Raw genomic sequence first — 13142 nt, 5'->3', positions numbered from 1 at the left:
TCGCTGATCTGTGACTCCATTTCGATGGGAATCTACTGTTTCAGAGACGACGACTTCGACTGTCTGACTGTTGCTACGGTGAAGCAGTTCATCCTAGACTACTTTCTGAAAATGGACAAGTTCAAGATGCTGCATGTACCTCAACTATGACATCTGTTCAGACCTGGCAGCTACCTATGTAATACGCCTATTTGCACATCCCCATACATCCAACCTTGAGGAAGTATCTATGATTCCTGTATAATGGGCAGCTTTACCAGTGGAGGGTCATCCCCTTTGGAATTTCCTCAGCCCCATGGGTTTTTTTTACACATGTAACCTAGCCCATTACTGTGTATCACCATCAGTGGGGACTGCGCAGTGCCTTCTACCTAGGAGACAGAATCCAGGCGCATCAACTAGCAGATCAACTCAGATGTCACCTACAGTTTAGTAACGCAGCTGGGCTGGCTAGTCAACCACATGAGGTCGGAGTTAGAGCTGTCTCAAGATCTGCAATTCCTCGGCATCAGGTTCATCACCATGAAGAACTGTATCATGGTTCCAGAGGACAGATGGCCAAGTAGCTAGTTGGGTCTACCAGACACTATCAACTCTCCACTACCGATAAGAGGGTGGCATCGTCTATTGGGTCTCTTCACGTCGGCACAGGCTCTCACATGCAGAGGAAGATTGTTACAACGCTTCCTCATGCCTCTTCTCGACAGTCTACAGAGAATCGCCATTCCACAGCACCTAAAGTAGTATCTACTCTGGTGGACAGACAAATCGAATGCTTGCAGCGGAACCTGTTTACAAGAACCGGCCCACAACCTGCATCTCTTTGTGGACGCATCTCTGCAAGGATGGGGACTGCACTTCAACGAGGAGGTCGCATCAGGAAACTGGCCACCGGAACAATGGGCTCTACACATAATCAGCTGGAATTCAAGGCAGTCATCGAGGCAGTTCAACACTGGGCACATCTACTGAGGAATCAAGTCCTTATGATACACATGGACAACTCAACTGTAGCCTTCTACAGAAATCTGCAAGGCTCAACGAGATCAGCGCCGCTGCTACAACTGACATTCCAGCTCTTCAACTTAGCAGATGACTTCAACTTATGGATGAAGGCCTGCTACATCCCAGGGGCAAAGACCGTCTTAGCCGACGACGCCTTATCCAGACCGATCCGGCCATCACCCACAGAGTAGACGCTGCACCCGGAAGCGTTCCAGCTGCTGACCGGAGATCTAGGCTGTCTCCTCATAGATCTGTTTATGACACGCTTCAATCATCAGATTGCGACGTTCCTCTCACCGCTTCCAGATCCTCAAGGCTGAGCTCTTGACACTCTTGCCATATCATGGGAGGGACTGAACGCATATACGTTCCCACCGCCGATCCTGCTACCACAAACCAAAGTCCTGCAAAGTCTACCAGATTGGCCGAATCTACTGATCCACCCTCACGCAAGGCAACCTCACAGCAATCCAAGGGTTCCAGCTACATGCATGGAACGTATTACACACTGCCTGAAGAGAAGAAGGTATTCCACCAGAGCAGCCAGGGCAGTTACACTGGCCTTAAGATGATCAACTCATACCTATGCAATGATAAGTGGAAGAGTTTTGACCAGTTGCTGCACACAACAGGTTTTTCGGCCGTTAAAGCTGTCACATCTGCAAGTAGCAGAATATCTCTATCACCAGTGAGAAATACTGGACACCTGAAGGGATCTACACTCTCCACATATGTGGCAGGGATCAGCTCCATACTCATCATGAATACGGGAGTCAAGCTCACCAAAGTGCCTGAACTCGTCGTTTTACTGAGGTCATTCAAGCTAGAAGACTAGACGCAGAAGTGTTAGAGCTGCAGCATGGAACCTTATCGTAGTGTTGCAACATCTTACCAGTAATGTCTACGAACCCCTGGGACACTCCACGTTTTAGTGGTTAACTCACAAGACGTTTTCTTCCTCGCCTTAGGTACAATAACTTGGATGTCAGAGATACACACCCTTGACTATGGACGAACCGGATTCGACTCTGGAGAGCATGCTGCAGTCCATCTGGGACTTAGATGGGACTTTATAGCGAAGAATCAGCTGCCTGGTCAACTGGATAGACAATTCCACGTTCCGGCATCATCTACCATCCTTGGACTAGATGATACACCCGACCTGTCCCTGTGCCCAGTCAGAGCCTTGAAGATCTACTTACAACGGACTGCTACAAGGAGGAGGAAGTTCAAGCATGTCTTCATCCGATTATCACCCACCACGACTATATAGGTCTCCCGAACAACCATCTCGTTTTGGATCAGAGCTGTCATCCTACGAGCCAACAAAGCTGCAGGGTTAGATCCACCTAGAGACTCCAACCCACATGAAGTTAGAGCATTAGCCTCGACACTCGCCCTACTCGAGAATTGCTCTATATCGTCTATTATGGAAGGCTGCTTCGGGAAGTCGGACACAGTGCTCACCAACCATTATCTTTATGATATCGCTACAGAAGATGTATCCGGTATCCAACAGTTTGGGCTCCTTGTAGTAGCGCAGCAACACACAATTCCAGCCAGAAGATGAGAAACTCACCTTTGTCACGCTGACTTGTTGATGCCAGGTAATTGATCCATTGCCGCTGGCAAAGAGTCCATTTTCCCCTGTCTTACAAGATAAGTCAGTGACTTAGGCTCAGTTTTGGTAATAGTCCTTACCTTAACATATAGGTCGTAATAGTCGTACAGATAACTAGTCAACAAGGCATACTAGTTTATCTAAAATCCACGAAATCTATATGATTTACTTCTTTTATTGATTTAAGAGAAGGTGGTCCCCCGATTATCATCAGAATTTGGACGCAGTAGCAGAAGCCGAAAGAAGAGTTCTTAGGGGTATATGATCAGATGCTATTTAATCGAACAGTACAGTGAATCCCGGCAAGTGTTTGACCGACAACCTATTTCCGTCAGATTCGGTAAGCAATATAGCATGAGTCTGGATAAAGAAAAATATGTAATTTTTCTGATAGGGGAGGCCACTCGTGGGTGAGTGATTTTACTATTCTTCAAGAACTATGGATTCAAGTTTCCACCTAACCGTCGAAAGAAGAAGGGAGATAAGCAATATAGCATGAGTCAGGATAAGTATAAAATATCAATTTTATCATAATAATTACATTTTCTTGCATTTTCAGTGAAAATTGTTATTCGAGGTGACCGAAATACAGGTAAAACCTGCTTGTTCCATCGCCTGCAAGGGCAGCCATTCAAGGAGGAATATATCCCTACAGATGAAATACAGGTTGGTTCAGCAGCGAGTCAGCGACTGTGTTTTGTACACCACATTCAAGATGTAATGTGTCACTTTGTAAGCAGTCAGTCTTGGTTAAGTTTGTCAGTGGTTAACAGTATGAGTAAATTATGCACGGTGCTGGGGCAAGATGACACAATGTCAACCCACTCCCACACTATGAAAACCCAACCCATAATACACCACTACTGCAACATGCCAGGGATATTTGGAACCTGTTGTCACATTAATGTCAAAAGTTTTTACAGGGGCAAGTTGTTTTGAATATGTACACATTGGATGAATGTTGTAAAGTTATCTCCCCTGTATTGGATCTTGTTACATGAGTTGTGTGGGAAGCACTACCTGTATATTGCTGAGTTTGGGCCCGATCAACAGCAGAGGGAACAATGAGTTCGCTAGATATAACATTACATCTAGTTGAAGCAACTTGTGGTTAAAGCCTTTTAACTGTATCTCAGTGTGTTGAGGATGGGTATCTCATGTGCTGAGTTTCTCTTCTAAACATCTTGAGTTATAATGTACGTTTCCCATGTAGACTGATATCTATAGTCTATAGTGTACTTTTATTTAGGCTTGCCGCAAGTTGATGGCAAGTCTGACACAACAGGAATTATGATCACATAGTGTGCCACATTTCATTGCATGCTTACTGAAACCTTTAATGGAGATGGTATACAAAAGACATGTCAAATAAGAGACGTGACAAAGGACTATGTTTTCAGGTAGCCAGCATCCACTGGAACTATCGTGCCACTGATGATGTTGTAAAGGTGGAGGTGTGGGACGTTGTGGACAAGGGTAAAAAGAAGCGGAAGTCGGATGGACTTAAGTTGGACAACTCCATCGATAGTGTAAGTCGGACAGTCATTGTGTCAACATTGTTGATAATATAAGTTGGACAGTCATTGTCGAACAAAGTTTATGTCGAATGTGAGGCACTAGAGGTTTCAAGCTTTTGTGTACCCATTTACTGCTTAGTGAAAAGAGGCACAATTTTTAAAACTTATCATATCTCACGATTTGTACTCTCTCTCTCAAAAATAGTCTCATGATCAACAGCTGAGTGGAAACGAACTGTAAACACAGTTTCTGGCCTCTCTTGTACCATTCGACCGAACATGCCCCACTACTCCCATTCCTGGACAGCCTTGTATCCTCTGTGAAGCATGCTGCATGCTCCCCGGTTGATCATGTGACTCCGTAGTCTGATCATTCTCTTTCTTGTCACACTGCTGTGCAGACGTGCTGTATTTGAAGTGATACAATTCATTAAACAGAGGTACAGATAAGCTGCGTATCTACACAAATATTTATGTGAAAAATCAATTCCTATTAAGTCTATTGCATACAAGTACGCTTGAATGTATGAAAGTACTCAATAAATTTGATCTTATATGCCTACAAACAAAACTAGATAAAATAAGTGAGGTATATTGAGAGGTTCTATTTCAGCACCTGAACTTGGCAACTCTTGGCAGTCTTTCTTATCGTTTCTCATATAACAGATCAAATATAAATAACAAACACGTAAACTCACTCACTCACTCAATGGAAAATTAGGATACCCAATTGTACAAAACTCAATGACCCAAGAAGTTATCTGTAGCTCTGTTTAATCTATCTAACACAGTAACAACTGTGGGGAAGAAGTTCCTTCACCCGTTTTGCAACATCTGGTCTCCAGCGACTACGAACTGTTGGACGAACAGAACTGTGAGCGCATTATTTTCAAGATCTTCTTCCTGGTAGTCTTGGCTACTGCTGGTTGTATGTAACTCCATGCATGGGATGTTAACTGCCTACGTTTCGGGAAGAACGGCAAACTCTTTCTCGGTCTTCGCTGGGATTTTATGGCGAAAAATCAACTGTCAAGTCTCCCATACTACCCTAGCTTTTTGTATGAGGTCAATTTTACTGCAGGGTTACACCTTTGCCGGTCTTCCCCCCTCCAGTTGCGTCAACACTCAACCGTTAGCATCCACTATGGCTCTCCACAGAAACTGCTCGTTGACATTGATGACGGAGGGGTGTTTCTGGAAATCTGAGATGGTCTGCGCTTCCCACTACCTACGTGACATCTTAGTGACTGATGTACAGGGACATCATCAGTTTGGTCCATTGGGACTGGTGCAGCAACTATCCTCAGCTCATCAACGCAGATAGTAGCACCCTTCATGCGCGACGTCCGTGTAACCTTGTATAAAGTAAAATAAGCTGTATTGAACTGCAATGGTAATGGTACAAGAGAGGCCAAAAGATGTTTTACAGTTCGTTTCCACTCAGCTGTCAATCATGAGAGAGTACAAACCATGAGATAGGAAAAGTATTAAAAATACAGTGGAAGCTTTCAAAACAGGCAGCTGTCCAATTCGGCAAGTTGTCAACACCGGCATAAAATCTCAGTCCCGTCCGTGGCTAGTACATTTATCATCATTTAAAAGCTCTGCAATCCGGCAGCTGTCAATTCCAGATCTCGGTATGAAATGAGCTAACCGAATATGTGTTTATACAGTAATCAGCGCTGTCTAATCCAGCGCATGGCAAGGAGTCAACCAGATGTGTATTCTCATCAATTAATCCTTCGTTGATTACATGGTTGCCAATAAAGACAATTAGTTCAACATGGGTATAGTTGTACATGTTACTAGTGAGTTGACATGTTTTATTGTGATACAGCATTGTATATGAGAGTGACAAAACTGGTCCACTCCTAGTCGAAGATAACCATGTCAGCTCTACAATCTGGCCCGCTGTCTAAACCGGATTATTTCTTCAGTCCAGACGAGTGCCGGTTTAGACAGCTTCCACTGTATATCATTTATAGTTAATATTTACAATTTTGAAGAAAGTCACTTGCACCACATTATTCACAACCAACGCTTGTATGTGCCCTGTTGGATTAAGGTCTGCCGACCTAATGAATACTTATTTTTCCTTATCCTGACTCATGCTTTTTTGCTTGTCTTCTTCTTCTTTACGAACATAGTGGAACACTTGTATCTCCCAATTGAAGTTCCCTTCAATGTAAAATCACTAATTAGTACTCACCACGAGTTATCCCTTTCCTCGCAAGCGCGGGAACGAGGGGGCCACCTCCCACCATGTGCCTCACTCTCTCCTTCTTCGCCCAGTGAGCTGGACGTGAGAGAGCCTGTGTCTGCCTACACACTATATCCTTTAATTATATTTAGTTTGGTATCTCTTATATTCATCTATAGAGGTGTAACTAGTATCCTTATTCAACATGCATTGATAATTATTCGTGTTTCTGCTGCTTTATTCACGGTTCGCCGTGTTTGCTCAGCAGTTTGCGTTAATGAAAATCTGCACTGTTTGTAAATTACGTTACTCTGCTGCCGATCCGCATTTAATATGCCCTAGTTGCATAACTCCATGCTCTATTGGTTCACGCTACAAATTTTGTATTAATTTGTCTAATTCTGCCTTTGATAAATATTTATATTCCGTCTTGAGACGGGCGGCAGATAGATCTCGCAAACAATCTTCAGTCATGGCTAATAGATCGGAGTCAGATATACCATGTCAACTTTTGGCGGACGACCCTCTACCGTCTGGTGTTCCGCCTGAGTTACCTTCGGGGATAAGCGTGGGGCGCGCTATATATCAAGCGACCTGCTTAAGATGTTCCATCATCACAGTCTAAGACTAGAAGAGCTTCCGCGTCGTCTCAGCGTGCGGCTCGAACCCCCAGGTCTACAGCTTCAGTCAAAGGAAATCTCCGAAGGCTACTAAAAACTTTGCTTCTGATATTCTACCTGTTTCAGAATTGTGTTTATATGATGATGACATTTGATTATCATTACAGATGCGCGTCATAAGAAGCGACCAGTATCGGGCTACCGTCACTTCAGCAGAGATCAACACGCAACCAGAGATGCCTATGCTGTAAGCCTGAGATTATAACTGAGGGTCCCGTCACTATCACAGAGGGACACCCTCAACGCCAGCATGACCGACCCAGGCGACCTGGTTAACCAAATCATGAGATTGATAGAAGACCGTCACGGTTTACAGAGGCCTCAGAGCCGGGCCCCAGAGCCCAACCCATAAGTCATACAGGGCCCTAGAGCCCGCCTTGACTTCGCGTAGGGCCCTAGAGCCCACAAACGCGCCTCCACGAAGGGCAACCCAGCCCGTAGCGAAGCCTTTTGCGAAGATCGTCCCAGGCCGCCTCCACGAAGGATCCAGAGCCTCACCAGTTGCGAAGGGCTTCGCGGAGGAGGAGTGCTTCACCGAGCTCACACCCTGTAGAACACAGAGGTGGATTGTGCGACAGGCTCCCATATAATGATTCGGACTCTGACTCGATACCTTCCGAAGGCCTTCCGCGAAGGTTAAGTGGCTCCAAGTCATCTTCACCCAGAAGATCTAGAAGGGACTCATCGAGAGCTTCACGAAGCCACCAGCATTCGCCGAGGAAGTCTCCTTCAAGGTCTCCATATACTAGCCACTCGTCAGTCCGTTCACCACAATCTTCTCGTCGATCTTCTTACTACAGATCTAGGACTCCACCTCACTCTATTATATGTGATCCTACGTCAGAAGAGGAAGAAGGTATCGTATTCTCAGATGCAGAAATTAGATACTGGATGGTGAATGGATTAGAACTTGCTTCCCCGTCTAAGAACGAGAACTCAGCTCATACTTATTTGATGAAGGAAGATGATGCGGACACTATCACCTTACCTCCTATTGACCCGATAGCAGCGGTTCCAGCTAATCTGGATACAGCCTTTACCTAATCTACGAAATTCCAATCAACACATTTCCCGGTTTTCAACGCCAAGAAATTTGCAGGTCACAATATGGACTCCTTTTTCAAGGCCCAAGAGATTGATGACAACTTTAAGTTAATCAGTGATGCCAAGTCCAGGAATTACAGATTAGACGATGAAATTCAGGTTTGGAACGACTGGAGTCTTCCACCCCCAGCCGTTCCAGTACAACCTTCTCAAGTGGGTGGACGCCTTCAGCGGCACTGGGAAAACTGGGGAATACTACAAGATCCCTATGTATCCAATATCCTACAGCACGGATATCTAATACAACTCAAGGCAAGGTTCGACTTTCAACCGGCACAACTACCTATGTTAAGAGAAACAGTAGCTACGCTGTTAAGCAAACAGGCCTTAGAAGTTCTGGATCAGCGAAACATCGTACCAGGTTTCTACTCCCCAGTTTTCCTAGTGCCCAAGAAAAATTCCAGGGAAAAGTTTTGTCTCATATACAACATGAGCATCTTCAACAAAGACTATCTAAGCAAACCGCCAGCGTTTCGCATGATACACTTACCGCAACTTCGGCACTTAATTCGTCCCAAAGATTACATGGCCAGCATAGATTTGCAAGACGCATATCTACACATTCCGATTCATCCCAACTCAAGGAAATATCTAAGATTTATGCTAGACGGGAAACATTACCAATGGAAAGTACTTCCCTTCGGAATCTCATCGGCCCCTTGGGTATTCACAAGAGTGACCAAGCCTATTGTCTCATACCTACATCGTCAAGGTCTTCGCAGCGCATTTTACCTAGACGACGGGATACAAGTGGATCCAGATCCACAGCGTCTCAGACTACAGCTGAACTTATAATACTATGACAGTGGCAGATCCTATTGGGACTACTCACATCAGCTCAAGACTTGACAGTCAGAGGCAGGCTTCAATTACGTCCGTTACAAGTCCTCATCAATGCGCATCTCGAGGACCCTCTACCGTTCAGTCTACCAGATCACGTCAAACCTCATCTACTCTGGTGGACCAAGAGATTGAATGTTTGCGTAGGCGTCTCCTATTAGAGCCGGAATCAAAAACACATCTCTACGTAGACGCGTCACTACAAGGTTGGGGAGCCCACCTCGCCTACAAGACAGTGTCAGGCCTATGGAGCAATCAAGAGAGCAAATATCACATAAACCTGCTAGAGATGCAAGCAGTCATAAACGCCATAAGTCACTGGAGCAACTTACTACAGAATGCTCAGTTGATGATTCACACAGACAATTCGACAATGGCATTTTATGTGAACAAACAAGGCTCAACAAGGTCACCGAACCTACTATCCCTATGTTTCCGATTATTCGATCTAATCGACAATCTAAACATACATGTCAGAGCTTGCCACATTCCAGGAGCAAAGAATGTATTAGCAGACGCTCTCTCTCGGCCACACCTACCGTCGCTGACAGAATGGATGCTCCACACAGAGATATTCACTCAAATAATCATGGAAATAGGATCTCCACTAGTAGACCTATTAGCCACCGATTCAACAAACAACTGACAACCATTATGTCGCCAGTTCCAGACCCACTAGCATGGGCAGCGGACGACGCTAAGCATATCGTGGGAGGGACTCAGCGCGTGCGGCTTTCCGCCAACAGCGTTAATCCCACAAGTCTTACAGAAAATCAGTCAAGCGCCAGAGCCTCCATCTGATTTTGGTCGCGCCCTACTGGCCAGCGAGAACGTGGTTTCCAAACCTTATTCAAGAAATCGGACAACCAATTCTACAACTTCCACAACGCTCGAATCTATTGATACATCCGCACACCAGACAAGTGCACGGAAAACCAGAAGTATTCCAACTTCACGTATGGATTGTATCAAGGCATGTCTGAATAAGAGAGGATATTCAGCCAGAGCGGCAAAAGGAGTCACGCTTGCACTGCGTAACTCAACTCGCAACTTATACGATGACAAATGGCACAGTTTTGTCAATTATGCTGCAAAGAAAGGATTTACAGCCAGATATGCTACTCATCCTCAAGTCGCGGACTACTTATGTTATCTACGACAAACTAAGAATCTAAAACGCTCAACTTTGTCCACTTATCTTGCAGCATTAAGCTCTGTCATAACTATGAGAACCAGCGTCAAGTTAACAAAAACCCCAGAGTTACTCGCTTTGCTACGAGCGTTCCGATTGGAGGATCACAAGCGGAAGTTTCACGCTCCAGCTTGGGATCTAAATATAGTGCTCCAACACCTCACAAGTGAGGCTAATGAACCGTTAGAATCTACATCGTTTGAATCACTGACCCAGAAAACTTTGTTCCTGTTAGCGCTAGCTACGGCTGCCAGGATGTCGGAGATTCACGCTTTGGATTACGAGAGAACACGCTTTGATGATATTCATAATATCGTACATCTGGGACTACGCTGGGATTTTATAGCTAAAAACCAATTGCCAGGTCAACCAGACAGATTATTCCACGTCCCAGCTCTCTCATCCATTCTTGGACCTCATGATACGATGGATCTATCACTATGCCCAGTAAGAGCACTGAAAATATATCTCCACCAATCCAAACAAAGGAGAGGAAAATTCAAGAGATTATTTATCCCTCTATCTACAGCTACGCAGACGGAAGTCTCACGTACTACTATCTCAATTTGGATCAGAACTGTCATACTACGTGCCTACAAGGCTGCAGGACTCGACCCTCCAAGAGCATCTAATCCTCATGAAATTAGAGCGCTAGCATCAACGCTTGCTCTACACGGCAACTGCTCTTTGAATACCATAATGGAAGGATGTTTCTGGAGATCCGATATGGTGTTTGCCAACCACTATCTGAGAGATATTACCACCAAGGACGTCTCAGGTATCCACCATTTCGGTCCCATGGTCCTCGCTCAACAGTTGACAGTTCCTTGGAGAAGATAAGTCAATCTTACAGATTTGTACTTATCTGATATCAGTACTAAATAGCTACATGCTATATATATATTTTGCTTAAGTTCAATCTGTTATCTTAACCTCAGTACCATGGTTATTATATCATACAATATATTAGCTAACAACTCTAGAAGTTTTGCTATTATATTTAGCTTAAGTTTCATCATATCTTAAGCTCAGTAATATGCTCACATTTTATATAGATATTAGCTAACAAACTCTACGGAGTCTTTGCTATTATATAGCTTAAGTTAAATTATATCTTAAGCACAGTACTATACTCATATAGCTTAAGTTTATGCATATCTTAAGCTTAGTACTTTGGTTACTTCATAAAAGTATAATTACTATAAACTCAAGGAGTTTATGCTATCACATTAACAACTTAAGTCTACTAGTCTTAAGCTTTGTACTAATGTTGTATATACTTTATCATTATAAGTATATTGTAATAGTTATATTGTAATAACCCATATATGGCAGCTGATAAGTTAGCAGCAGGAATTCATCAGTTCAGTGCCTTTATGAAGTTCCCATAGGGTTATTACAGTCATTACAATTCAAATCACTAATTATCCAAATCCAAAGTATTATATATTCCCAACTCCATAGCCGTCGGATTCTACAAGCAAAAAGCATGAGTCAGGATAAGGAAAATATGTATTTTCTGAGTAAAATTGATATTTTATACTTATCCTGACTCATGAGGTAAGCCCTCCCGTCCTGCCCACATAACACTTTGGATTTCCCTGTAAATTCAAGTGTTGGGCTCGCTACATAAGGAGAGAGTGAGGCACATGGTGGGAGGTGGCCCCCTCGTTCCCGCGCTTGCGAGGAAAGGGATAACTCGTGGTGAGTACTAATTAGTGATTTTACATTGAAGGGAACTTCAATTGGGAGGTACAAGTGTTCCACTATGTTCGCAAAGAAGAAGAAGACAAGCAAAAAAGCATGAGTCAGGATAAGTATAAAATATCAATTTTACTCAGAAAATTACATTTTTAAAAAAAGCAGTGAAAAAAGAAATGAACAAGTTATTGAGTTTGTGGATGGTGTGGAAGATGATGGTGCTAAATTTGCTGCTGATGCATCTGTTTATGTAGGTGGTAGAGGAGCCCTGTCTCGATGCAGAGTTCCTAGATGTTTACAAGGGAACTCATGGTGTCATCTTTGTCTATGACATTACCAAACAGTGGTGAGTACTAATGCATTTAGGTGAGGTGAGGTGAGGTGAAATTGGGTTTAACGTCGTACTTGAGAATATTTCGCTCATATGACGACGTGCATGCATGTGTATGTGTATGTGCGGCTGCTTGTACTAGCCCAGACTGAAGCTGGTTTTATAGTGCTAGCCCACTGAGATACCATGCCGCAGTGAAGCATGAATACCCCACTCAGACACATTATACTGACTCCGAGCCGACCAGTCCTTGATGTACCCATTAATGCCGAGCGCCAGGCAGGGACCAACAAGTACCATATTTTAACGTCTTTTGGTATGACGCGGTCGGGGATCGAACCCACGACCTTCCGCTCTCCGGGCGGACGCTCTAACCACTACACCACGGAGGCAGTCCCATTTAGAACATAACCTTGTGGAAACATTGACACAATATATATATAAGCCTGTAATGTGCAGCCTTTGGATGAACTGTTTTTGGGGTTTTTTCCCATCATTCATCTGACAGATGGTTGACTGAGTTAATGTTTCAAAGAGGCTTACACCAAACATTCATCATAAGTATGGGAAGACAAGAGTAAATATTTTAGAAAGGGTTATTCAAAACCTTAAACAGAAGTACAGGATGGCTACAGTCAGTGTTTCAGGAAGGGTTTCATTCACTGGATGGAAACTGATTTAATGTTTCAGGACATTCACCTATGTTGAGCGTGAGATCGAAAGAATACCATCTCATATTCCCATCATCGTCCTGGGCAACCATCGAGACATGGGTCACCATCGGACGGTAATTGAAGACAAGGCTCGCATGTTCGTGGAGAGTGTGCAGAAAGACAGGTCAGTCTCAATGGATATGCCATGTCTCCTAAGATACCATCCTCGATAATCTCCAGGGTATATGTACTGATAAGTCTCCACTCGTGCCCTGGATACATCTACATCTCAGCCCGA

At 44.0% G+C, this 13142-nt stretch overlaps 1 protein-coding gene across 1 annotated transcript in view; it reads left to right on the top strand.

Annotated features, from left to right (window-relative positions):
• The window catches only part of LOC124257606 (rab-like protein 6), a 29699-nt gene that overhangs the window by 3070 nt on the left and 13487 nt on the right, over positions 1-13142 (top strand). Inside the window, exons 2-5 of the mRNA XM_046691707.1 lie at positions 3186-3292; positions 4027-4155; positions 12115-12206; positions 12882-13028. Of these exons, the coding sequence (XP_046547663.1) occupies positions 3186-3292; positions 4027-4155; positions 12115-12206; positions 12882-13028 (475 nt within the window). The remainder of the gene's footprint in view (positions 1-3185; positions 3293-4026; positions 4156-12114; positions 12207-12881; positions 13029-13142) is intronic.

The sequence above is a fragment of the Haliotis rubra genome, unplaced genomic scaffold (assembly GCF_003918875.1).
Source record: "Haliotis rubra isolate DU_JTF1 unplaced genomic scaffold, ASM391887v1 Scf669, whole genome shotgun sequence".
NCBI classification, from domain to species: Eukaryota; Metazoa; Mollusca; class Gastropoda; order Lepetellida; family Haliotidae; genus Haliotis; species Haliotis rubra.
Note: the sequence above shows the minus strand (reverse complement) of the source record. Positions and strands in the feature narration are given on the sequence as shown.